The sequence below is a fragment of the Nothobranchius furzeri genome, chromosome 2 (genome assembly GCF_043380555.1).
Source record: "Nothobranchius furzeri strain GRZ-AD chromosome 2, NfurGRZ-RIMD1, whole genome shotgun sequence".
NCBI classification, from domain to species: domain Eukaryota; kingdom Metazoa; phylum Chordata; class Actinopteri; order Cyprinodontiformes; family Nothobranchiidae; genus Nothobranchius; species Nothobranchius furzeri.
In genome coordinates this window covers 57,959,169-57,985,107 of record NC_091742.1, presented here as the reverse complement: position 1 = coordinate 57,985,107, position 25,939 = coordinate 57,959,169, and the positions used below count along the sequence as shown (strand labels likewise).

Sequence of the window (25,939 nt, the reverse complement as noted above, 5' to 3'; positions counted from 1 at the left end):
ATGAGTATTTTGTCTACATCATCCTCTTCATGCATGTTGTCTTACTCCAAGCTGTATAGGCTCGTAAGCCTACTACCAATTAAGCATATTAGGTGATGTGTGTCTCTGTAATGAGAAGGGGTGTGATCTAATGACATCAACAACCTATATCAGGTGTGCATAATTATTAGACAACTTCCTTTCCTTTGGCAAAATGGGTCAAAAGAAGGACTTGACAGGCTCAGAAAAGTCAAAAATAGTGAGATATCTTGCAGAGGGATGCAGCAGTCTTAAAACTGCAAAGCTTCTGAAGCGTGATCATCGAACTATCAAGCGTTTCATTCAAAATAGTCAACAGGGTCGTAAGAAGCATGTGGACAAACCAAGGCGCAAAATAACTGCCCATGAACTGAGAAAAGTCAAGTGTGCAGCTGCCAAGATGCCACTTGCCACCAGTTTGTCCATATTTCAGAGCTGCAACATCACTGGAGTGCCCAAACGCACAAGGTGTGCAATACTCAGAGACATGGCCAAGGTAAGAAAGGCTGAAAGACGACCACCACTGAACAAGACACACAAGCTGAAACGTCAAGACTGGGCCAAGAAATATCTCAAGACTGATTTTTCTAAGGTTTTATGGACTGATGAAATGAGAGTGAGTCTTGATGGGCCAGATGGATGGGCCCGTGGCTGGATTGGTTAAGGGCAGAGAGCTCCAGTCCCACTCAGACGCCAGCAAGGTGGAGGTGGAGTACTGGTTTGGGCTGGTATCATCAAAGATGAGCTTGTGGGGTCTTTTCGGGTTGAGGATGGAGTCAAGCTCAACTCCCAGACCTACTGCCAGTTTCTGGAAGACACCTTCTTCAAGCAGTGGTAAAGGAAGAAGTCTGCATCCTTCAAGAAAAACATGATTTTCATGCAGGACAATGCTCCATCACACGCGTCCAAATACTCCACAGCGTGGCTGGCAAGAAAGGGTATAAAAGAAGAAAAAATAATGACATGGCCTCCTTGTTCACCTGATCTGAACCCCATTGAGAACTTGTGGTCCATCATCAAGTGTGAGATTTACAAGGAGGGAAAACAGTACACCTCTCTGAACAGTGTCTGGGAGGCTGTGGTTGCTGCTGCACGCAATGTTGATGGTGAACAGATCAAAACACTGACAGAATCCATGGATGGCAGGCTTTTGAGTGTCCTTGCAAAGAAAGGTGGCTATATTGGTCGCTGATTTGTTTTTGTATTGTTTTTGAATGTCAGAAATGTATATTTGTGAATGTGGAGATGTTATATTGGTTTCACTGGTAAAAATAAATCATTGAAATGGGTATGTATTTGTTTTTTGTTAAGTTGTCTAATAATTATGCACAGTAATAGTCACATGCACGCACAGATATCCCCCTAAAGTAGCTCAAATTAAAAACAAACTAAAACCTACTTCCAAAAACATTCAGCTTTGATATTAATGAGTTGTTTGGGTTCATTGAGAACATGGTTGTTGTTCAATAATAAAATTATTCCTCAAAAATACAACTTGCCTAATAATTCTGCAGTCCCTGTAAAAAAATTTAAGAATAGGAGTGATTTGCTCAGTTATTTTGGTTCTTTTTAAAAACTATCGCTGCAGTGTTCTGAATAAATAGCAGTTTTGACATGATTAGAGCATAAAAATATTACAACTGTCCAGTCCTAATTTCAGCAGTTTGTTTGAGAGCTACTTTAAAGGGACGTTATGGAAGTTTGACAGCCAAAACATGTATAGAAATAATAAATTTCTTCTTCATAAATTCTTCTGCAATGCCCTGGTCCTGTAGAATGAACTTTGGCATTTTTACTGTGATTGCCTGTTTTTCTGTAAAAATCACAGAAAAAGAGAGCTGCTCGGGTCGAGCAGGCTGCTTCATGCGCGTTCACGCTCAGGCATAGCATTTGCTATCCGTAGCTTTAGCAGCAGAGAGTGAGGTAGTGCCAACTCAGCGAGTTTGTCGCTGTTCCTAACGCCTAGTGATGAACCTAGCTACATTTCTGAAGACCCTTAGCTACTTTCTATAGAACTTTCTTCTAGATATTTCTTGCAAATTAGCAACAAAATAGCCATTTTCGCTTTGAACCGTTCTTTGGTCTGACGTTGTTTCAGCTGTCATCAAGGATACAAAAGTTACAAATACTGTGAATGTTATTAGAGTGTAGCTCACCTTGTAGGATGTCTGACTCCCATGCAGAAGACCTGGGTATGATTCTGGGTGTGAACACAGTTCATATAGAGTTTATTTTTTACATTAAGGGTATATTTTTTTTACAGTAAGATGCCCAAAGTTTTATTTGAGACTCGCCGAACAGCATTGAATTCACAGATAAAAAGAAGTGGGTTCAACTTTCATTTTGGAACAATTTTTCAAGCCAGGGAAGGGAATGATCTGAGCATGCAGGAGGACTGACCCATCTAACCCCCAAATTCCACTACCTCCGCTCAGCTCCGCTCCGCTCCGACACGAACGCCGGAGCAAAATCGGTCCCGTTCTAGTCAATCAGAGTAATTCCACTACTGCGGCCGTGCTCCGGCAGTGTGGCACCGTGCGCCGCCCTCTGTTCCGGCGTCCGGCAAAAGTAGAATCGATCCTATTTTCGCCGGACGCCGGAGCACCTCCGCAGTAAATGGACAGAAATCACAACCGCCCAACAGGAAAAGGAGCAAGCACAACTTCCGTTTTTCACAATAAATCAATAAACAAAATGCGTTTTTTGTTTCATATACACAGGTTTAACAACCTTTAACAACTATCAATGGTGGCTGAAGTTTAAATGCACTAAAGTAAGCCATAAATACAGTTTCTACTATCAAAGTAGTCACACTTTGTTGATCCAAACACTGCTGATCTCTCAACACAAATGATGGGCAGATTAAACAGTTCATGCCGATGCTTCTCCCACACAACGGGTGTTTGGCTCTAACTTCCGCGTTTATTGCTCGGACTGTGTCGCAAGATCTCGAAAATCCCGCGCATGCTTGTTTGCCCACCTCAGGTCTCCGCACCGGAGCGGAGCCGTTGTAGAGCGGGTACCAAGAAAAATTGAGTTCGGAAGCGAGCGGCTGCGGAAGGCGGGGGGGGGGGGGGGGGGGGGGGGGGGGACCGGACCGGAGCGGAGGTAGTGGAATTTGGGGGGTTAAACCTCTGTCGGCTGTGCTGAAGAGAAAGGTACAGAACCAAATTATTTGATTAATTAGCTGCGTGTTCTCCTGTCCTCTGTCCTCCGGGCCACCCACCCACACACACACACACACACACACACACACACACACACACACACACACACACACACACACACACACACAGGACCGTCTCAGCTGTTATTTTCGTTAAGGAGTGTGCACGTACAGCATGCGCGCCTCGTGCACGAGCCTACTATTGAAGCTGCCATTACGTTTTTGGCCTGAGGGGGCAATCGCGAGCATAGAACTTCAAAACTCCGAAAAGTCCCTTTAATGTCACAATGTTCAAATGTGTTACTAAATGTTCATATTCTTTATCATTTGGTGAAAAAACCTATTTCTAAACACTACCAGAGCAAAACTGTATAGATAGATAAAAATGTGCCAAAAGTGATTCTGCTCTTACAAAGATTTCATTAATATTTTGTTTATTTTTTTAAACAAATCTTATATTTACTCTATACAGGTTTGGTGTTGTAAACTGTGATGAAAACCCAACTTTTAAATTTTTACAAATAGAAGATAAGTTATATAAGTTTATTTCTTAAACGTTGTTTTCTCTGATTTACATTCAATTCAAGTTTATTTATATAGCGCCAAATCACGACAAGAGTCGACTCAAGGCACTTCACATAATAAACATTCCAATTCACAGTTCATTAAGCCAATCAGAAATAATGTTTCCTATATAAGGAACCCAGCAAATTGCATCAAGTCACTGACTAGTGTCAGTGACTATACAGCAATCCTCATACTAAGCAAGCATGCAGCGACAGTGGAGAGGAAAACTCCCTTTTAACAGGAAGAAACCTCCAGAGAATCCTGGCTCAGTATAAGCAGCCATCCTCCACGACTCACTGGGGATCGAGAAGACAGAGCAGGCAGACACACACACACACACACACACACACACACACACACACACACACACACACACACACACACACACACACACACACACACACACACACACACACACACACACAGACAAGTAATGTGTCTATAGTTATATTGTGATGTCTTAGTAAATATTGTATTTGGTGAAAGATAAACTTTATTGTATTTATCCTAGTGGATCTATAATTAAACGGATAAACTAGTATTAGCACATCAAAAGTCAATGAAAACAAAAAGTTATTATCAGGAGAGAGAGAATGTATTAGTGGTTAGCAGCAGTGTGCTAGTCGATGGCCCCCTCCATGAGGCCACCACAGCTCAGCAGAACGTCATCGCAGCTTCTTCTGGGGAGAAAAACACTCACAGAGAAAATAAAGTTAACAGCTGAAATTGCACAAAATAGTACAGTTAAAGAGCAGACTGTAGAAGAAAGCAGTAGAGTGTGAAAAGTGGTCAGTGTGTCCTCCAGCAGTCTAAGCCTATAGCAGCATAACTACAGAGTTAACTCTGGATAACCTATCCTATTTAGATGTAGGCATGTTGGAGGCAGGGCAAGGGAGAGCCGTCTTTACCGACTGTACACTCCACCTCCCTGTAATCCCCCACTTGTCCAGATTTAGGCTAACATCAGATTTTAACTATAAGCCCTATCAAATAAAACTGTTTTAAGCCTATTCTTAAAAGTAGACAAAGTGTCTGCCTCACGGACTAAAGCTGGGAGCTGGTTCCACAGGAGAGGAGCCTGATAACTAAAAGATCTGCCTCCCATCCTAAGTTTAGATATTCTTGGAACCACCAGTAGACCTGCAGTCTGAGAGCGAAGTGCTCGGTTAGGAACATATGGAACAATCAGATTACTGATGTATGATGGACCTTGATTATTAAGAGCTTTATGAGAAGAAGGATCTTAAAATCTATTCTGAATTCAACAGGTAGCCAATGTAGGGAAGCTAAGACAGGAGAGATATGATCTCTCTTTTTAATTCTCATCATTTACATGAAAGCCACACCCTTGCATTTAGTGTATCAATGGGTGGGCGGTAACCTGGCCCACCTCTTTTGTGATAAAAAGAGTCAATCTTATATGCTGTACATGTCTATTATTCTTCAACGAGGTCAAGACTCTGCAGTCCACCTACACCTGAAGGACAAGGGACATTCCTGACAAAGTACACATTCTGGACAGAGAAGATATGTGGTTTTACAGAGGAGTAAAATAAGCCATCTATGTCAACTGTGGAAAAAAACCTTTAACTAGAGATGGGGGGCTTCGATTTCACCTTTCCAGTACCTATAACATAGCTGAGCTGATAATCAGTGCTGAGTAGCGTATGTCACACACCACAATACAGAGTTTGTCATAAACATGGCGACTGAAGCGGACTTCACTGCGACTCTTTTCCCTGTTCTAAAGGACTTGGACACATCTTTAAAACCACAACAAGTAGAAGCGCTAAAAGCATTTCTTCTTCTTCTAAAAAAAAAAAAGACATTTGCGCCGTTGCCAGACACCATTTTTACTACAGATAAAAAAAAAACTACAGCATTGCGCGGTAAAGTTGGCATTTCTGTCTTTTTTCAGATTGGTTATTTTTGAGCTGCCTAGTTCCGCTCCTCATGTGCCTCTCTGCCTGTGAGTTGGCAGACTCTTTCTCTGTGCAGAATTAAACAGAGGACGAGTCTGGCAGGCCAGGCTACCTATAATGCAGCTGTGAGTCTTATTCTTAAGCAGTTACAGTCTAGGTCACACCTTCCTATGTCTAATCAACACAACGACTCCCTCACAATAGAGGCTGACGACTCATCAGATGATGGAGAGGGGGGTACCCACAGGGTGTGTCCGAATCCAGAGGACGGATGCTTGTGAGCACGGGTCCTCGCCGGATTAGCAAGGCCGGGTCCTTGCTAGACCGCTAAAACCGGAAGTCAGCGGCTCTGAATTCGGACAGTACCTCGTTTTTATTCCCGCCCCCAGGTCCAGTTGCTTAGCTACCGTGACGGCGGCAAACAGGCTAACAAGCTAACAAGCTAGTCAGAGGTGAAAATGGATCCACAGCAGTATTCCCTTTTATTTTTGGTTTTTGAGGAGCTGCGACTGCTTAGTAAACGTCACCGGCCTTTGTATTTAAGGCTGAGAAGCAGCCATATCCAGGTAAAATTATTTTTTGTTTAGTGAACCAGCTTTCAGGCATTACATGTTAACTTTAGTGCTAGTTTCATTTATATTTTAAGCAACAGAAAGACATGTGGCTGAATATACACATTAGTATAGAGTAGACTAACATGCATATAGTTAATTTAACCTATATTCATCTAAAATAATTAATGGAATGACATTTTAGAAGTTTTTATTTGATCATAATGCTTGGTTCTGTGCATATAGTTCATAGTAAAAGTAGCATTACAATTTGTTTAATGTGTATTGTCCTTTTCAACTTATGCCTAATAATGCCTAGCTCTCTTCTAAAAATCTCAAGCATTTATACAGTTTTTTTAAAATTGTTTTATTGTTCTCTACTTTTCTTCCAACAGAACAGACCCCTGTACTGTAGGATAAACATGAGTGTGCCAGTCCTGGACCGTTTTTTTAACCAGGAAGATCCCAGGCCAGATTTTCGTCTGAGCAGGGAGTCTTTTGTGGTGTTGCTAAATCTCCTGAACCAAGATCGGCGACATGGTTGGGGTGCCACAATCGAGACCCTGGTGTTTCTGTTCTGGTTGGCAAGTGGAACATCCTACAGGGTGGTCTCAGGAGTATTTGGGTGCCTCGCTCAACTGTCCACGACATCGTCCATCGAGTCACGGAGGATGTGGTCGCAATCCTCCACCAGGTCATTCACCTCCCCAAAACCCCAGAGGAGATGGAGGTTGTGTCTCGTGGGTTTGCTGGGCTGGCTCGACACAGAGCTTTCATGAAAGCAGCAGTTGCGATCGATGGCTGTCACATTCGGATCAAGGCTCCGAGCGGTCCTGATGGTCAGTGCTACAGAAACAGGAAACTGTTCCCATCTATCATCCTGCAGGCAGTTTGTGACCATCAGGGCCGCTTTATCGACACCTATGTGGGCTGGCCTGGGTCGGTCCACGACTCCAGGGTCCTTTGGCACAGCCCACTGTACAGGCAGTCAGCCTTTCCTCCTCCAGGGCACTTCATCCTCGCGGATGGAGGGTACCCATGCCTCCAACATCCACTCCCCCTCATCACCCCCTACAAATGGGTGGTTCAAGGTGTGGGAGCCCAGCGCTTCAACAGCTATCATTCCAGGGCACGCTGCATCATCGAGCGTGCTTTTGGAATGATGAAGACCAGGTTCAGGACCATCTTCCTGAAAGCGCTGGAAGTCCACCACACCTTTGTACCTCATGTAAGTTAACACAAAGTGGAAATAAACTTTGGGTGTAATCTTTGTTTGGGAATGAAATATAAATTAAATTTTTATCTCTATTACAGGTCATCACAGCATGCACCATCCTGCACAACATCTGCCTCAGTGCTGGTGACATTGTGGTGCAGGACGATGAACTGGAGGATGATGCTCCAGAAGATGAGGGGGAGGCTGGTTTGGAGGCAGTCAGTGGTGCCCTCTGGCGGGACCAACTTTCTGCTGAGGTGTCTGCTCTGGAGGAAGTACCACCAGATCACAATTACTGTTATCAGGCAAGTAATTTACATAGGAATCTCTAGTTTAAAAATCATTTAGTCCTGTTATCTGCTAGAGATACAAGTATTATACTCATGATCTCCTTTTTTGCATATATCTGAATGTTAGTGATGTGACAGCCGTCGATTGAGCCAGCCCAGCAAACCCTTTTGATGGACGATGCAGTGGACAGTGAGATGACGCAGACCTCTGCAGACCACTCTGTCTGATGTTTCACTTGCCAACCAGAAAAGTTCAGCCACGGATCTCGGTTCCTGCACTCCATCCACCTCGATGATCCATGTTCAGTAGATTTAGCAACACCACCAAAGACTCCCTGCTTTCCAAGTTTACTGTATATATTTTACTTTTATCTTTACTTTTATTCCTTACAGTGTTCCCTTACAATTTATTTACTATGTTGTTACTTGCTAAAAACTGAATAATAAAACTGTTAATGATCAAAAAAGAGTTATCAATTAATAGAAATTTTATTACATTTAAACAAATAACAAAAACATTCAAACACATATATAGAACCTGAACCAGAAGAAACTAAAAGAAAAAAAAAACATTTCTCTGCCATCCTTTCCATCAATGCTAAAAATCTGTCCATCCTTCTTTCTCTCCTCTCCTCCGCTTCCCTCTGTTGTCTCATGTCCTCCCTGATCAGGTCAAGGAGCTCATCAGCCCTTCTCCTTTTTCTCCCTGATGATGAGTCCGGCTTCCTTCCACCACTCTCCCTGTCCTCTGTCTCACCCACTGCTGCACTTGGCCCTGGAGTGTCCTCGGGAATGGAAGCAATAAGGACAGGAGGCTTAGTGGAAGGCCTCTGTCCCAACACCTCGTCCATGGGGACAAACCAGGGCCAGGTTTCAGCAGTGGGCTTTCCGCTGACTCCCTCTCCTGACCCTGGATACTTGCAGTCCTACAGACAAAGGGAATTAGAATTACAAGGCTTTATTGTCATTTAACAACAGAGAACACTGTGGGCATAATGAAATTACAGATGCTCCTTAAAGGTACTGGTTCTGGATGAGAATAGAGAGGAATAGAAGAACAAAGTCAGATTATAAATCATAGTTGATAAAACATGCAATAAACAATATTTTAATTTATCAACATGGGAGATGAAAATTGTGTTCTGTGTTTTTTTCCGCCTAAAATGAAATTAAAAACATTAAATCAGTAATGTGGTTTCTTAAAAATTAACTTAAATAAACATTAAACTTAGTTTTCGTTATTTTTGGCGTTCGTTACATGATTACATAAGATGCAAGCTCTTTTACGGTGAGTTTTTTCCTATTAGACTTTCAAGCAAGTTTACGGTGGGGTGTTAACCTTAAAACAAATGATGAGAAGCTTTATTCGCTAAATAAACACACACACACACACACGGGAATTATGACGGGACCACCATACAAGCTCGTTCTCGCTGATTTCTGCTTAAAATGTACTTAGAAAACTAAGCTGAAAGCGGTTCTGTTTATAGACATTTTTCGTTTGCATACCGCTATTTTCTTTTAAAAAGCCTGCTGGGATCAAGCTAGTTTACGGTGGGTTTTTTCTTATTAAACATTCAAGCTGGTTTTCGGTGGGGCATGTTTTAGCCTTAAATTACATGAAGAAAAAAAAAACAATTTGCGGTATTAGATCGTATATAAAAAAACAAACCAAAAGTGCCCATACATGTATTTTATTTTTTTAACTAACTTACATTTTAAGCTGTACTGCTGTCCCGCTCCGTCCGCCGTTGTTGCGAGTGTCGAGTCCAGCGGGTGGCGCGCAAAGCATGCTGGGATACCCTTGCTCCTGTGAGGATCCATCAGACCCATCCTCGAAATGTGGGTGGAGCGAGGACGCTTTTGAGGACGCAAGAATGAGAATTCTTGGAATTCGGACAGTACTCGCCGCTGCGCTTTGACGTCATCGACCTCAAAATGCGCTCTTACAAGCATCCTTCCTCTGGATTCGGACACACCCACAGTAGTTTTGGCTCCCTGAATAACGACAGCTACAGCTTATAGGCTTGACTCTCCCATATTCCAGTTTGAAGTGACAAAGCTCCTCGGATGAGAAGAGAAACGTCTTCAAGAAACCAAAGGAGTTCAGTTATCTTCATTTGAACAACTTCAAATATGAATAGATAAAAATAAATACTAATGACCAATAACAAGACAGGTCTTTGTTGCTTAATAGGTAATCTGTCTATTAAATAGAAGATAAATATTCCATCAGGTTTGTGTATCATCTATTTAATAGAATAAATACATGGGATTACATTAGTGTGTAATGTATTTGTTTAGTGATAATGCATAGTGCTGAATTTATGGTATTTTTTCCTTTTTGTAGATGCCTTGTGGCAAAGGGTACCGTAGAGCTCAGGCCTTGAAGAACAGACAGTTTATGCCGAAGACTGTGGAGGAGCTGTTCGAGGTTGTGCCAAGCTGTACGACTTTTTGTCATGGTCTGCGTCTGCGTCTCACTCATGTGTCTCCTTGTGTTCTCTATCCCCCTCTAGGATCCCCTTATGTGTCTCCTTGTGTTCCTCATGTGTCTCTTTGTCTGCAGCCCCTCCAGGTTCTCCCCCCAGGTACCCCACCCCCCCACCCCCCCACCCCCAGGTCCTGTGCTGCTGTTGGTCTCCCCTAGTCACCCCTCTGTAGTTTTTCTATTGGTCCAGCTTTTCATTTAATTAGTCTCTTTTGGGCCATTCCCATCTGTACTGAGTCGGCCCCAGCCTGGCCCGGTTGATTCCACACATCCTTGCCTTAAGCCCATGTGGGCTGATTCTACCCACCAATCAGAGGCTTGCTCTAATGGAAGGTGTGAATTTGCTGTCAGCAGTGGGTGTGTTGGCCCTGGTCGGCCTGAAGCAGACCCCCTTGAGAAGAGGGCTGAGAATGAGCCTTAGTTGGCCCGGAAAAATACCAGGCCACCCAGATATGTAAACAACCTACGCTGCCCGGGCCGACCCGGTACAGATGGGAATGGCCCATTTTAGTGCCTTTCTTTCCCCACCGGTTTTTTAGTTCTCCTCCCTCCTTAGATCATTAATTATTTATCTTGCTCTTCTTGTCTTTAGGTTTTGTTTTATTCTTAGGTCATGTTATTTTCCCCTCCTCGACTCACTTTCCTCTCCCTGATTAGTTAATTGTTTTCACTAGGTTTCTCTCCCCACGCACCTGCAGCTCATCTCCCACTCATCCTGCCCCAATGTATTTAACCCTGTCTGTGTCTCAATGAGGTGTTGGATCATTGTTAGTGTCAGCCTCGTCTTGGAGGAAGCTGTCCTTTGGCTACCTGTCAGTTCCTGGTGGTACAGCAGCCCACCTTACCACTGAGGTCCGCCGGTTAGTTCTCCCACGTGTTCCAGATGCAGTGTTTCTACTTGCTCCAAGCAACAACCTGGACAGTCCAATCTCAGAAGCAGAAAAAGACTTCAAGCATCTTTTGAACACCATTTGCACTCTTTGTCCAAAGGTAAGTATAGATGTAATTAGAAATGTGCATTAGAAAAGCAATTACTGAATCAAATTTTTATTCTGGTGCTTTTTTCCAGAATGCTTTTTAATGACATGTAAAATTTGTGGAAAACAGGTTTTTGTTTTGGATTTCCCTCCAAGACTGAGCCATGACACGGTTGTGCAGGACCATCTGAGCATGATGTTTCAGAGTCTCAGTACAAATGGGTATGTTGAATTTTAGTGTGCAGTTTACAAAATGCTTTTAATTGGAAAAACTAATTGTTAACAAAATATATTTGTTTCAGATGTCACATACTAATCAATCGCTGAGAACTTCCCCTTTCATCGCCTGGATTTGTGGGGCAGAGATGGGGTAAGTGAGAAGCTTGCTGATTTTTTTTTTTTAATGATTAAGAGGTATTGGCTTTAGCTAAAAATGTGTTTGTTTGTTTTTTTTTTCTCTATAGGTTCATCTCAGTGACGGTGACGGTATGGGCATTTTTTCACAATTGCTCTGGCAAAAAACATACCTGCACCTCCAAAGTCAGAAGGCCCAAGTTACCCCCAAGATGTCTGCTGCTAGAGTGGTCGGTCAAGATGAAAAGCCCATACAACCCCAAGCAGACCAATCGAATGGTTTTGCCTGGCAAGAAGGTAAATTGTTTTTATTTCAACTGCAGACATTATTTTGCTGTTTAGATTTTCAACAATCATGTAATATAAAAATGTCATGATTTTTTTTCAGAGGTCTCCTCCAGCTGGTCAAAAGGAGCAGAGAAGATCATCTTCAAAGAGAATTCTTCTTCATAAGATGAATGATTAATTTTAATTATTAAATTAGATCATTCTTTTTATTATTTTGTTCGCCAAGTTGATATGACTTTTTCTAACATTGTCTACATCACAATGTTCAGGCCGGAGACTGCTTTGAAGTGAATCCTAAATACTTCCATGAAGATCTGCAGCATGTTTTGGAAAATGACAGTACTGAATGTCCAGATGTGCTTTCACCAGATGTCCAACAAAAAAAGGTAAATACGAAGAAAAGGTAAATACGAAGAAATATGTTTTCATTAAAGCGTTTTGATATTAATCTTTGAGTCATCATTAATTTTAGATATTTGTCGCCTAAGAATTTACAATCTGTTCATATTTTGATGACAGGTGAGGAAAGCCAGTGTCCTCTGGAAAAGACAAAAGTGTTAACATGCAGGTTTTTTTTTTCTTGTTTTTCTATTTGTTCAAGTCCTCCTGTAAAACATGCACAAAGTAATTAAGAGTATCGTATACTTTTTTATTTTTTATTTCAGGGACAGGCAACAACGATCCAGAAACCCCCTGCCACTACAACAGCACCAATGAAGGCGCAAGTGATCATGCCCTCTTTTGATTTTGAATGGCCAACACTTGCAGAGAGAGGTACTTAAGATTTACACACACAATACTTTTACAATAAAAAGTAGTAATATTGCTTAAGAGGTACAGTAATAGAAAAATTAACATAAAACCTTTTAATGACCTTTTCTTTCAGACATCTCAGATTCATCCAAAAGGCTCACGTGGCACACGGATGTCTCGTCGTATTCAGGTGAATAATCATTCAAAGAAACTAAATCAGTTTTGCTGCCTTTATTTGAAACCTTTGGATTACAATAATTCCTTACAGAAGTACCTGAAGGACTGCAGTGTGGTCCTTCAAAAGCTGAAAGTGAAAATTGGTGATGCCAGTGTGCCATCACCAGCCCCCAGTGGCGAAACGGTGAGACCCATCAGTTTTTTTCATTGATGCTCATTCTAAAGTTTTCACTCAAATACTTATATTCTTTGCATATTTAAATTCTTTGCATATTTAAATAAACCTTTCATTTTAACAGTATGCAGCTGCTGTCCAAGACCGATCTGTTTCATGCACAGATGTCTCCAAGGACCAGGTCTGACACTGGATTTTGATATGATTGTTGTTGTTGACATCACATCATGTGCTTAACAAATGATTTTAAAACTCACAATACTAGAATATATTGTAAATATCTTGATGTGATTTCCAACAGCTTTGCTGTCACTCCCAGGCGCATTTGAAAGACTGCTGAGGTTCTCCACCATCTCCAGATGAACAAGGACAAATGCAGTGTTCCATCGCCTGTACCAAAAGGCAAAATGGTGGGGCCTATGACATATTCTGATTATTGATGTTTAACAGCGTACTTAATCCTACACATATTCTTTCCAGTACATATATTCCTTACATATTAAACTTTTTTTTTATTTTAACAGAACACAATGCTCTCAAAGACATAGGACCTGTTGACCTAGGAGATGCTACAAAGCAACAGGTTTGACATGTTCCCCAAGTGAAAACATGCCCATTTTATTCATGAATTTTGTTCTAATTTTTGATTTTTTTGTTTCTGTTTTCACAGGAATGTGAAAGGAGACAAATGTTCAACCTGAGAAGTTCCTTGATGCTCCTGGTGCTGCAGCTTCAAGTGTTACCATTGCATTTTCCTCATCAAATCAAGAAAGTTTGAACAGTTTTCATTCTATTGTCAAAGGTTCATTTCATCAAGGTCATAAAGCGTTTTGGGTGCAACCGATTTAAACGGTGTGCACCAAACAGCATTACAGCCATTATGACAAACACTGTGAAAATGGCTTCCACATGGTCAAGAAAAGACATTAACAATATCTTGATAAGTGGTGATAGTTTACACGTACATGAAAGAGCAAAACATGATCAGTGCTGCAGAAGGCAGTGGTTATGATTTTGTTCAAGAATTACCCACAGAGCACACATTCCATCATCACAAGTTCTCTTTGGAATACATGCAGACCTTCACAGGACATCATCATCAGCAGATTTACCATGAAGATGTTTCAGATTTTGCCATGCCTTTGGACATTGCATTACAGAGAGCTTTATTTGTTCTTTCATAACTGCACATGTTTCTACTAATTGTAAACAGCCATCATTGTCAATCTCAGTTTTCAGCATTTGCTGGACAAAAACAAGGACAGAACAGGGAATGCGTTTGTTGGCTTTCAAAATGTTTAAAAGTTGTAAAATGTTTTACTATTTTGTTTGCCCAAGCAGGGGCTCTAGGTGCTGTTTCTGTATTGGGTTATTGCACTGTTAGTAGGGTAACAAAGAAAAATAACCCTTATTTAATACAATTTTAAACTTTATCTGCCTATTTTATTTATTTTAGCCTTAAATGTAAATGTTACTACCACTTTGTCTGAATAAAAGCACATTAAATCAATAACGTGTTTTTAATGAGGGTTGTAAAAATAGACCTAGTGATGCGGGGAGGCTTGGGGCGGGTCAGACGTTTTCAAATCTGCGGTACCCGCGGGTTGAAAAACACTATCATTGGGTGAAGACACTGAAATTCTGCATGTTTTTGCAACAAACAATGATGTTGACAATCATAACTTCAACATGTTGCATAAACAATGTACAGACATTGTACAAATCAAAGCCCAAGATTTCCATAAAAACCCGTACCACTAGAATACCCTCAACACATGATTTTGCCAAGAAAACCTATTTAGATAAATTAGTAAGTATTGCTCCAAAGCTCATGTAATGCTCATTAAAAACATTGATGTTTCTGATGGACTTAATGGTGTGTTTGGTACTGTTTGTCGCATACAATTTCTAAGTAACAATAGCTTCCCACACATTTGTTAACTTTGATAACCCACGCATTGGCCAACAACTATGACACAAGTTTCCAACTTCAGACACAGAGCTGACTAATGCTACACCAATTAGTCCTGATGAAGATAAACTTGTAAAGGGGGTTAGACGTCAATTTCCACTGCGGCTGGCTTGGCCTTGCACCATACATAAAGTCCAAGGCCTAACACTACAGAAAGCAGTATTCTGTTTTTAAAAGAATTTTTTTTCTGCTGGACAAGCATAAGTAGCTTTAAGTCATGCTACACCACTAGAACACATTATCCAAGATTTTAAAGCTAAAGCAATCTATGCAAGAAGTGATATAGAAGAAAACTTGAAATTAATGCCTAAGTTAAAAGAAACACATCCCCCTGAAAGCATTTAACTGCCAGGTTGGACTTTTCACCACAAAACAAGATCTGACTCATATGATGAAACTGGACTATTTTCTATTTTCAGAAGCAAAAATGGTGGTGGTGTTGGTTTCTATCACAAAAACAGCATTATGTGTAAAAGTATGGCTTTCAATTGCAACAACCTGGAAGCTTTGCTTTTTAGTGCACAGACTTTAAAACCATCATTATATGCTGTTGTACAAACCACCATCATACAACCTTCATAAATTCAGATGGGAGACTTCTTCAGTACTTGAATGATTGTGGCTGATTTTAGACAGGATGGGATGGCTGCCTGATCCAGTGAGAGGTTGAATAGTCTGCAGAGGAGGGTGAGCTGGTGTGCGCATGCTCTTAGTACTTTGCTAGGTACTCAGTCTGGACCGGCTGCCTTCCTGGGGTTCACTGCTAGGAGCACATCTAGCATTGTGGGGGCCCTATGCAAGATAATGTTCTGGGGCCCCCTATTTTGACAAACTGCAACTGGTGATCTATAAACACACCATGAATTGTCACAAATTGCAAGCAAAACATGGTACAGTATTAAAATTAAATACTCAAGAAATATAACTAATAAAAACTAGAAAGCAGTCAGAGTGCAGCACTCCACCCTGGGAGGGATGTTCACATCACACAAACCATAATAAAGGGGCTACATGTGAACAGGTACGACAACAATTGATTAAAGATTCCTGTATCAAGACAGTGGTCAAGATCACAATCTTTCTGATGGTCTGAGGTTTAATTATTTTAAGTATAACTCTGGTTTTATTGGGCTATTAACATTTAAAGCTGGTGTGTGGTTTATAATTGGTGTTTTAAACCTAAATAGTATGTTATTACTGAAATAAAAAAAGCATTTGATTTTTCTTCAGAAATTTCTGAATAGAAAATGTAAAAGTACATGAACAAAAATCTGAAATAGCAGAAATCAAGCATAACATGTATTACAACCTTGTATTGATTTATCTATATGTACAACTTTAAGCGTTTGAGTTTCTGTAGATATTGTCTGGCAGTGTTCATGTGTTTTTAGCTGTTGTGGTATTCTGCAGAGCAGTTCTTGTCCTGCTGCAGACTAAACTTCTTCTTGCACTCTTTGCACATCCAGGGAGTGTTTTTTTTTTTTTTTTTTTTTGCACATAGTGTACCTGTTTCACCCCTGACTTGCCCTCTGTGCTTGTCCATTCCTTCTCCACTGGTCCAGGGGACAGGGATGTGACCTTGAGTGGAGGTCACTGGAGGGTTTTCATCCTGTGCACACTGCTGCTCCTGAAATTGTTGTTTCACGGCCTCTTTCTGCTACTTGTTGCTGATTTGTTTGTGGAGCTGGTGAGAGGCAGCTGATAGCCAGGGGTTCTTCTGGGGATTAATCTGGGTGTCGTGGGTCGGCGGTACCTGGGTCTGACTTTGTTGTCCAGAAGATGTGGAGCATTTCCAGCAGAATCCTTTCTCTGACATTGCCTACTGCTGGTGATGGTGGATGGCTCTTCATCAGAAGAATCTCTAAAATTATAAATACATCAGATTTCATAAAATATACTCAAGTGTTAAATCCTAGAAAATGAAAACTGTAAAAAAAAAAAACAACAAAAAAAACAAAAAAAAAAACAACAGAACTAAAGCTAGAAATATATTTGAACTGTAGATAAACTTACTGCAGCTGTGATGGCAAATCATCTTCATCCACACCTGAATCTTCAACCACAGATGTACACGGACCTTTTATTTTCCTGGAGGTAGCGGTAATAGTATATAATATTATAGTAATACTATTAGCGGAAATACTAGACAATTGACCCTTTGCACCAACGTCACCTAATCACATGGGTCCACCATGGTGGACGGCAAAAGCATGTAAACAGTGAGCGACACAAGTACTAAACAAAGGGAAAAGTAGAGCCTGAAATTGTTTTTGCGATCAAAACAAAAACAAAACTCCTCCAGCATTCCTTCAATTACTTCATGCCCAGTTCAGTTATCAGAAGAAGTAGCGCATCTAGCGGGGGCTAATAGAGTGGAATGCTAACTAGCGACGTTAGCTTACGTTCTCTCTGCAGCTGTTCACCGATGTAAACATGTTGCTGACTTTGCCTAAAGTCACCCCTCTGGATTTATAACTTTATGTTATAAACAGCATTTGACTTTACACCAAAGCTGATTTTTAAAAAGTCCGGATCCCTACCAGCTTCTGTTGCTGGTGGTGTTACCGGGTTCAGCTGCTGCTCTCACACCAGAATGAGAAGATCTCTGAACGCCGACGCTCATAAAAATAAATAACGTAATTTTAACACACGTAATCATACATCGGAGCTTTAATATTGTTAATTGTCTTGCTTTACACTACAGTGGACGGAGCGCAGTCTCCGTGGTGAAATACCCATCGATCAGGATTATCAATAACTAGTATAAACACATCACATTTATCCCTGTCTTCCTCGTGAAATAAATTAACGTTAATCTTACCCGGTAAAAACATGTTCGCTGCAAATCTGAGGGCTGTTAGTCCGCTTGATTGATCGCTGCAGTTCATCTCCATCCTCAGTCTCCATCAAAGTTTTTAAAAAGAAAAAACGAGTTGAGTTTACGTCCTTGTCTCTTGGTGCAGCTAACCACGCAGCAAGCTAAAACCATTTTACTGTCAAATCAACTAAATAAAAGTGATAAAAGGCTACAAATTGGCTTGTTTTGACTACCTTCACTGGAGTTTCTACGGGTGTAAACGGTCTTTTTGCCGTCCATCATGGTGAAGGGGGCGGTCACATGCGTGGTGGGACGTCACGTGCAAAGGGTCACTAGAAACTGGAACGGGTTTAGTGCAGAGATACTTACTGCATTTAGGATGGAAAAACAATGTGGGCACATCTTGCTCCTCATCAGCAACTTTTGAGGGAAGTTTCCTCTTTCTAGAAGGTTTCATGGTTTCTGGTTTATTTACAAAAACAAATCCAACGTATAAAATATTAAAAAGCCTCAGTGAAAAATGCAGCTGAAAAAAGACAACTATGGGTGACCGAACGAGTACAAAAAAAAAAAAAAAAAACGCCTAAGCAATGTCAAAAACGACTAAATATAATCTCATTACTAAATAAAAAAATAGTAGGAAATTGACTGAAAATAATTATTTACACCAGTAGATGAGATAGAAGTTGAAAATACGTACCCAAAACAATTCCTCCGCTCCTCTAAGCACGGCACATGGCAGACGGTTTATTTCCTGGTTCTCGGGCAGGGGCTTGCGTAACATTACTGTAATGTATTGTATACCACTGAAAAGTACATCGTCTCAGCCATAGATATCATATATATTATATGATATCTATGGTCTCAGCTTTCAGAATGTTGATTGCGCAAACTGTCAAAGAGTCACGGTTAAGTATGAAAGTCATTTTGTTTTGCCATCGACATAACCGCAGTAAAAGGGTTACAGCAGCTTTGGGGGGCCCTATGCAACAGCATAGGTTGCACATAAGAAACGGCCATGCTTTTAGTCGTGGTTGTCTTTGGAGATCAACAGCAGCACATTATTATGCAGGCTCTTTAAACTGGTGTGAATGTGAGCTACAGAGTGTTTCTCACAGTTGGCTCTAGAGGAGAACGCTGCTTTTACGGCTCCAGGAGGATCCTCTAGTTCATAGAGCAGGTATGCATGGGGGGAGCCTCCTCTGGGGTGCACAGTGAGACGAGAGGCAGCCCAGTTGTGCTTAGGAGTCTGCTCCCTCTTTTTAACTGTAATAAGACAAACTCTTATACTCTGTAGAGATGGATGAAAATAGACACGTGCTTCACGGGAACACTTTAATCTCCCCCCTCGCTGGCTGCCTCTGCCACTGTCACACAGCTGAAAAATATCTTGGGATATAGGACGGTGGGATTTGAAAACCTATATTCGCTCCGCTCGACAGAACTGGATCCCGCTCTTCTTTTGTGGTGTGCTGCAGTCATAAATTTTGCATGTGAGAGCACGGGGGGAGAGCTGCTGCTTACCTAGCGAGACTGCTGGCTCGGCGCTGCAGCGACAAGAGGACGGCTGGGGTTGGTATTAAACAGCACCACACTGGCTCTTGGGTCTTTGCAAAAAAACGGCATCTCAGTGGGAGGCAATTTGGGTGTAGCAAAGCGAGTGACCACAAGAAATATGTTCAGCACAGCGGTGCTGGAGGTGCAACCCCGGAGCCTTGTTTGGCATTCAAAGCAGCAGGCTTCAAGGCATTGATCCATGAAGGGAGGGACGGGGAACACAGACGGAGTCGAACATGACTATTAATCCACAGCCAACAAGCTATTAGGGGGCAAAAACTCTGACCGAGGGGGGGCGCGTGTCTACATACCAACAACACGTTAACCTTTTGTGTTACTGACCTCAAACATGGCTGTTTCATGGGATACATAACAGTTCTCACATGATTAAGGGTGATGTCGGTCCATCGAGTGGTGATGTGAGAGTATGGTGGTACGTGGATTAGTGTGGCAGCCCGACCGTCGTGGTTTATGAGCATATAAGAAAAATGCTCCTTTATTTTGGCCACAAATTGCCTCTTGCCTCCCATCTCCTATTTTCCATGATGCCCTGGTTGGATTTATTACACCCAGCCAACACCTGACAGTAAGGATTTACTCCGGAGAGCTCAGCTTCTCTTTCCCACTGATGAATGTGTGTGTGGAGAAAGAGACATCCAGTAGATGAAGATAATACAGGGAAAGTTTGCCATTTTAAATCATTTCAATGAAATATGACCTGAGGTGATACCTGCTGAAATTAAAAATGAAACGAAGCGATCTAGGTCAGTGAATATTGGTTATTTGTGTGTGGAGGATGTTAATTAGTAGATCATATGCTAAAGTTACACTAGACCGTGTCCTGCTCCTCTGCCCTACTGGTTGAAAGTGGTCGTAAACAACCCTGCTGCAGCCTGTTGTAGCTAGTGCTAACAACAAGCTAACATTAGCAAACTAATACTAAAATAAATCACAAAGTAAAAAGACCCTCGCTGTTGGACCAAAATATTATTACTTACAAGTCCAGTAGCAACAAAGCCAGGTCACCATCAGTCTGATTTTGTAGCCTTCTTTAGCTACCTCAAACGAGAGTAAGTCGTGCAGATGTTCACTCTGGTTTTAGCTCTTTGCGTCACCTCCAAAAACTCTTACTTTTACTTCCAGGATCCATGATGCCAACAGAAAAAGCAAACTTATTTTTATTCTTGTGCTTTTTATTGATAATTGGCAAACCTAAAATGCTAACTGCTAGCATAGCAGCTAAAAACCGTAAAGCAGATAAAGAGCTCCCCTATGGTAGGGCGACCATATTTCCATTTCCAAAAAAGAGGACAGGAGATCTGTGCCTTCCGATGATGTCACACTAGGGCTGGGCGATATGGCCTAAAATCAATATCACGATATATTGAGATTTTAACCTCGATAACGATAAATGGATGATAACTACAGGTATGCGCAGAAACAAAAGTTGTCAACTAGATGGGGCTGTCACATGTATTACATTGAGTCACATTTTCACGTGACTCAAGGTGGTACATCTTCTTAAAGGGACACGAACATTGCCAACAAACATACATCTTTTCATTTTTTTATCAAATTTATTGACATGGGAAAAATTCTCAATAAGAGTCAGAAATTTCGATAATGCGTCCTCTCCGCTCAACAGAATCCCGCTACGCTGAGAGTCCATAAATATTGTAATATAGGTAGAGACTGTATCTTTCCCTGAAAGATATCTAGTCCCCATAATTCAATCCCTGCTCCTGGATGAAAAACCGGACATTTTGTTCTATGTAGGAAATAGGGCTGCAACAATTGGTTGACGTCGACAAATATCGACAATAGAAATAGTCGACAATGAATTTCATTGTCGACGATGTCACCAGACGTGTTTTTTCCGACCGAGTGAGGCATCTCACTTCATTACAATCCCTGCCGAGAGTCGCACATGCGCAATAGCTTCTTTGCTGAGCGCCAACAGAAATGGCGGCGTCCAACAAAGCAGCTACGCGTACCAAAACATCTAAAGTTTGGGAGCATTCTATCCTCGATTCGGCGAATAAAAGATGACCTGCATTATTTGCAAAGCAGTCCTCGTGTATCACGGCAGCACCTCGGTGATGCATGAACACTTAGAGAAAGCTCGTCGGACAGTTGAATGAAACAGAGTCTGACTCGCCTCAGTAAGATTTAAATAACGTATTTTTGCTTAAAAAAAAAAGATTTAACGTTATGCCCAACTGTGCCTGACAAAAGTATTTTATTTTTATTTATGTATTTATGTCTGTACTGACTGGGCACTGTGCCTAATTGGTGTTAAGACAGGGTATTTTTATTTACTTTTAGTATGAATTGGCCTATCAGCAGCAAAGTTCAATAAAATATGCATTTTCCATTGAAGTACCCATCTTGGTTGTGTTTATCATCATTTTTCACACAATTAAAGCAATCTCATGGTAAATTTAAGAAACATTGAATAATTATCCGAATAGTTGACTAATCGTTTGAATAGTCGGTGACTAGTTGACTATTAAAATAGTCGTTAGTTGCAGCCCTAGTAGGAATCCCCCCCGGACGCCCCGGACAGAGAGTGAAAAGTGGACATGTCCGGGGGAAAAAGGACGTATGGTCAGCCTACCCTATGGGGCTCCTACCCGCTCGACAAAACTGAAGTGCAGTTTCTGGTCAGCAGAGGGCTGTAGAGTGCTGTTCAGGGTAAAGATGGTAAAGTTGTTACTCACTTAAACCCACTTTTGAATGACTAGCTCAGTCTTCAAACCTGTTGTTACCTCAAACCTATGTGAAGCTTTGGTGTGATGTGAATCATTTCTGATTATTGCTGGACATTTCTCTGGCTTGTTCAAGCATCTTAGATAATTTAAGTCCAGCCTTCCACACATTAACTTTAACTTGTGTGGATATTGGGATGAGTCATGCCCTTGTACTGACCTGCTTGGTATTTGTCTCCACTGGTATACCAGAACTCTGTTTGGCTGCAGATGTAAAAACCCCACATAAAACATTAGATTTCCTTGTTGAGTTGCCAAAATGCATTTCTATACAAACATGTTTACATCTCAGATGGTCGAAAAATGATTGATTGTATAGGTGATTCCTGTTGCCCGACATGATTTCTGGACCAGGTGTTTATGGGCTTCTTGCATTCTGCTTCATGTCTGAGTTGAGATCATCTGTCAAACGAGTTCTGCTGCTCACAGAGCAGGCCTGGAGGTGGAGATAATAAAAAAACATAGTGGGCTGCTCTGTCAGAAAGATATGCACCTAAACTTCATGTAGGTTAGTTTTTAGCTCCCACTATACTTCACTGGCATGTAGCAATGTCATGTTGCTATGGACACCAGTCATGGCATCTAATAAAAACACTTTTATGTCTCCTCTGCAGATGGGTGTAGTCTGTGGGGAAAATAGAGATGGTTGAGGTGAAATATACCATCCGTCTGAGTGATGACCTCCCTGGAACGTCCTTAAATGTTCAGAAAGTTGTTAATTTTGTCAGTCTGGTTTTTGATGCAAGGAACGGAGTGTGTACCTTTGCCTGTGGATTAGATACAATGTAAAAGTGAATACGTCCATCACAGTGTCTACTTTGACATAATGAGATTTAACTCATTCGCTGCCAGCCGTTTCCTAATCGGTAAAGCCCTTCGCTGCCAGCAATTCTCACTGTTTTAACAGTTTTTTTTAAGAGTCACAGAACATTGCGCGCTAGGTTGATGTAGACGCCAAAGCAACCAAAACAAAGTGGAGACTCACCTCTTAAATCAGGAAGAATCCGCGCATTTCGAGCTTTAGCCATTCTTTCATAATTTGTTGTTGAATTGTGATCGGCAGAAGTTTTTCCCGGATCCCGCCTCACTTTTTTTACAGCAGCGGCCCAAAACGATCTCCTAACACATGGATTTTCTGCTTCCTGATTATGTGACATGTGACGTACGCGGATGAAGATCAGCTTTAGAGCTGAGATGCTTGTTCTAATGGTGCGGGGGCTCGTTCTGATGCCCAAACGGTAAAAAAAAAATGCTAATGACGACTTTAGTCGTCAATGGCAGTGAATGAGTTAACAAATTTTGGTATTATTGTCAGTTTCTCTCAGAGTGGGATAGGAGATGTTTTTCATTAGCCTCTTCTTCCCAAATTGCTTTAAATGATCTTCACATGCAAAATTTTTATCATTTTTAATCGTTGTTCTAAAATGATTGGAACCATCAATGACCTTCTGACCATCCTACCTTTGTTTTCAAACGTACAAAACTAATCTTGCCTAGATGCGGAGCCCTCTGGGTGCTCAGCACCCCTAAACCTCTGATGCTAGGATCACCCCTGCTTTAACGCATGATTAACAAATGAACATTAGAATGCCAAAAACCTGATATTAAAAAAATATATACTTTCCTTCATGGCAAAAACAAAGTCCACAAAGTACTAAAACATACTAAATATTTTCTACATTTTCTCCACTAATCCACTTTTGCGTGACTTTTTAACTCTTCTTACAATTTCTAAGCAATTAAGGCATATAGCAGGACAACACAAGCTTCTGCATGGTACAGTTGCATGACCAGAATTATACTTTGTGCACTGAAACAATCACTCCTCCACACACACAAATACTACCCAGAGAAGCGATAATCTCACAGGTGTCTGTGTGCCATCGTCAGTGCCTAATTTGTAAATGATCTTTTTCCGGCAAGATCCGGCTCAATTTAAGCACTGGCTATAGTCTCTGCTGTCAGCAGAAAGGCACCGGATCATTGCTTCATGTCATCCACGCTGACCCCCTTTGTCTTCCCCTGAAACCCACACTGAGTTTCCCGTTCAATTTCTACCTCACAGACAAGGAAAAACATCTCAAATCTAAAAATACAGCTTCACTTTCACCAGCGGATTAGCCCAGGTGTGCAACTTTAATTTAAGCAAGTTGTCTTAAGGAATGTTTTTCTCTTAAAGCAAGTTTAAAGCTTGGGAAAAAAAAAACAGGTTTATGCATAAGTTAGAAGAGGTGCTGAATAATGGTTGAAATGGAGAAGAGTGGGGGCAAAAAAAAGAAGGAAGCTGCACTTTCATGGCTCCCCGGTATGTTTATTAAAACTCGTCTTTTGGCGTACGTACGCACTGCAGTGGGAGCACAGAAAGTCTGCGTGACACATCTACAGTTGTCGCTTCCTTTCAGCTCCCGAAACTACACCACCTTCAATCAAACCACACAAAAGTAGACAGTAAAAAGGGTAAAGTCGTAGATGGAAATCCATTCTCCATCTACTACACAAAGCTTACAGGAGGTGCTTGACTTGAGTTCAAGGATTCTTTGCAGACAGCCTGTAAGTATTTGCTCTATTTTCCCATCTGAAAGTCCCCATCCTCAGATTTCTATTAGGAGTCGAACAATTTATTAAGATTAGATGTAACTTTAATGATCCCCGTTGGAAAAAATGGGTCATTGCACATCACTCTGAATATTAATAGAAATTAGAAATGTCTGATTACAATGTATGGGTTGACATGTGATGTAAGTGTCTTGGAAAGAGATAGCTCTGACTGAGAGGTGATGGCAACTTTCTTAAACTCGATGTGCAGTTTGTTTAAAATATGAGGGAAGCAGACATGTGAAGGGTAAAATAAGAAGTGTCTGGCTTAAAATATCTACATCAGATTATCTGAAGTTAATGTCATGATACTAGAGCTACTGCTGAAAGACAGGATTATAGGTCTTTGGAAATCCCCTTGTTAAAAAAAAAGCCCAAGTCCTAAGAAAAACTTTGAAAGGACTTCAGAGAGTCAAAAGTACAAGATCAATTTAAAATATTTCAAGAAAATCTGGCATCTTGGAATGAAAAGCCTTTCATGCTAGAGTTTTAAACTGTGACCATTTTACTACCTTCATGTGGGCCCTCCACCTACAGGGAGAAGATGCAGGGTTGGGGGAAAGGTTGAGTAGGTGAACAAGGGGTACTTGGTGCTAAATGTTTCACCAAAGGAGCTTTTGAGTAGAGTTGGGTGATACCAACTAGCTATGTACGAGGGCTATTCCATCTCCGTCCTTGAGTGTCAATACCTGCATGTATTCTGTTCCATGGCATCTACACACTTAGTTTGATTCAAGGGGTCATTGACAAGCATCCGAAGAATGTAAGAGGCGATTCAATCATTGAATCAGGTGTGCTGGAGCATGAAAACAGTGTTGACTCAAAGGGCTGTTCTCCAGGACCAGAAGTGAATAGCCCTGACTGGCTAGACGCTCTCCTGACATGGAGCTGTGCAAGGAGACAGGGGTGGGGCCAGGGGTGGACTGGCCTATCTGGCATTCTGGCACCGTCCCGGTGGGTCGCTTAGCCAAGTGGGCTGCTTGCTCAGCTTGGGCCGACACTACTCCACAGTTGGTGATCTGCAGAAAATTAGCTACACGGTAACCCGAAGCTAATAGAGTTTTTCCAGGCATATTTAGCAAGAAAAACGTGGTAAAGCGATGACGTAGGAGTTGTTTTACCACGTTAGCATGTAGCTAATGTACCGGTGATGTCCACCTGTTGAGAATGAGCTGATCTGGAAGGCCAGGGCTCCTGGTCATAGCAGCCTGGCCCTGCTTGTAATTTAACGGTCCCAGTCCATATTAGATCTCACATTTGGCCTAGAGACGAGTCCGCGGGCGG

The 25,939-nt window shown here is 41.5% G+C and overlaps 1 protein-coding gene and 1 long non-coding RNA gene across 2 annotated transcripts; both read left to right on the top strand.

Annotated features, from left to right (window-relative positions):
* The first annotated feature begins 6,065 nt into the window (after positions 1–6,065).
* On the top strand, positions 6,066–9,755 carry LOC139062037 (putative nuclease HARBI1). The gene is made up of 5 exons (XM_070542136.1): positions 6,066–6,239; positions 6,620–7,452; positions 7,539–7,745; positions 7,869–7,952; positions 9,633–9,755. Exons 2-5 carry the CDS (start codon positions 6,949–6,951, stop codon positions 9,753–9,755), a joined length of 918 nt encoding a protein of 305 aa, XP_070398237.1. The 5' UTR covers positions 6,066–6,239; positions 6,620–6,948.
* Positions 9,756–11,950: 2,195 nt separating this feature from the next.
* LOC107377324 (uncharacterized) lies at positions 11,951–14,935 on the top strand. The gene is made up of 8 exons (XR_011519228.1): positions 11,951–12,226; positions 12,506–12,614; positions 12,727–12,783; positions 12,862–12,954; positions 13,070–13,126; positions 13,247–13,355; positions 13,470–13,528; positions 13,616–14,935. It is a non-coding gene; the product is annotated as an uncharacterized lncRNA (long non-coding RNA).
* Positions 14,936–25,939: the final 11,004 nt, after the last annotated feature.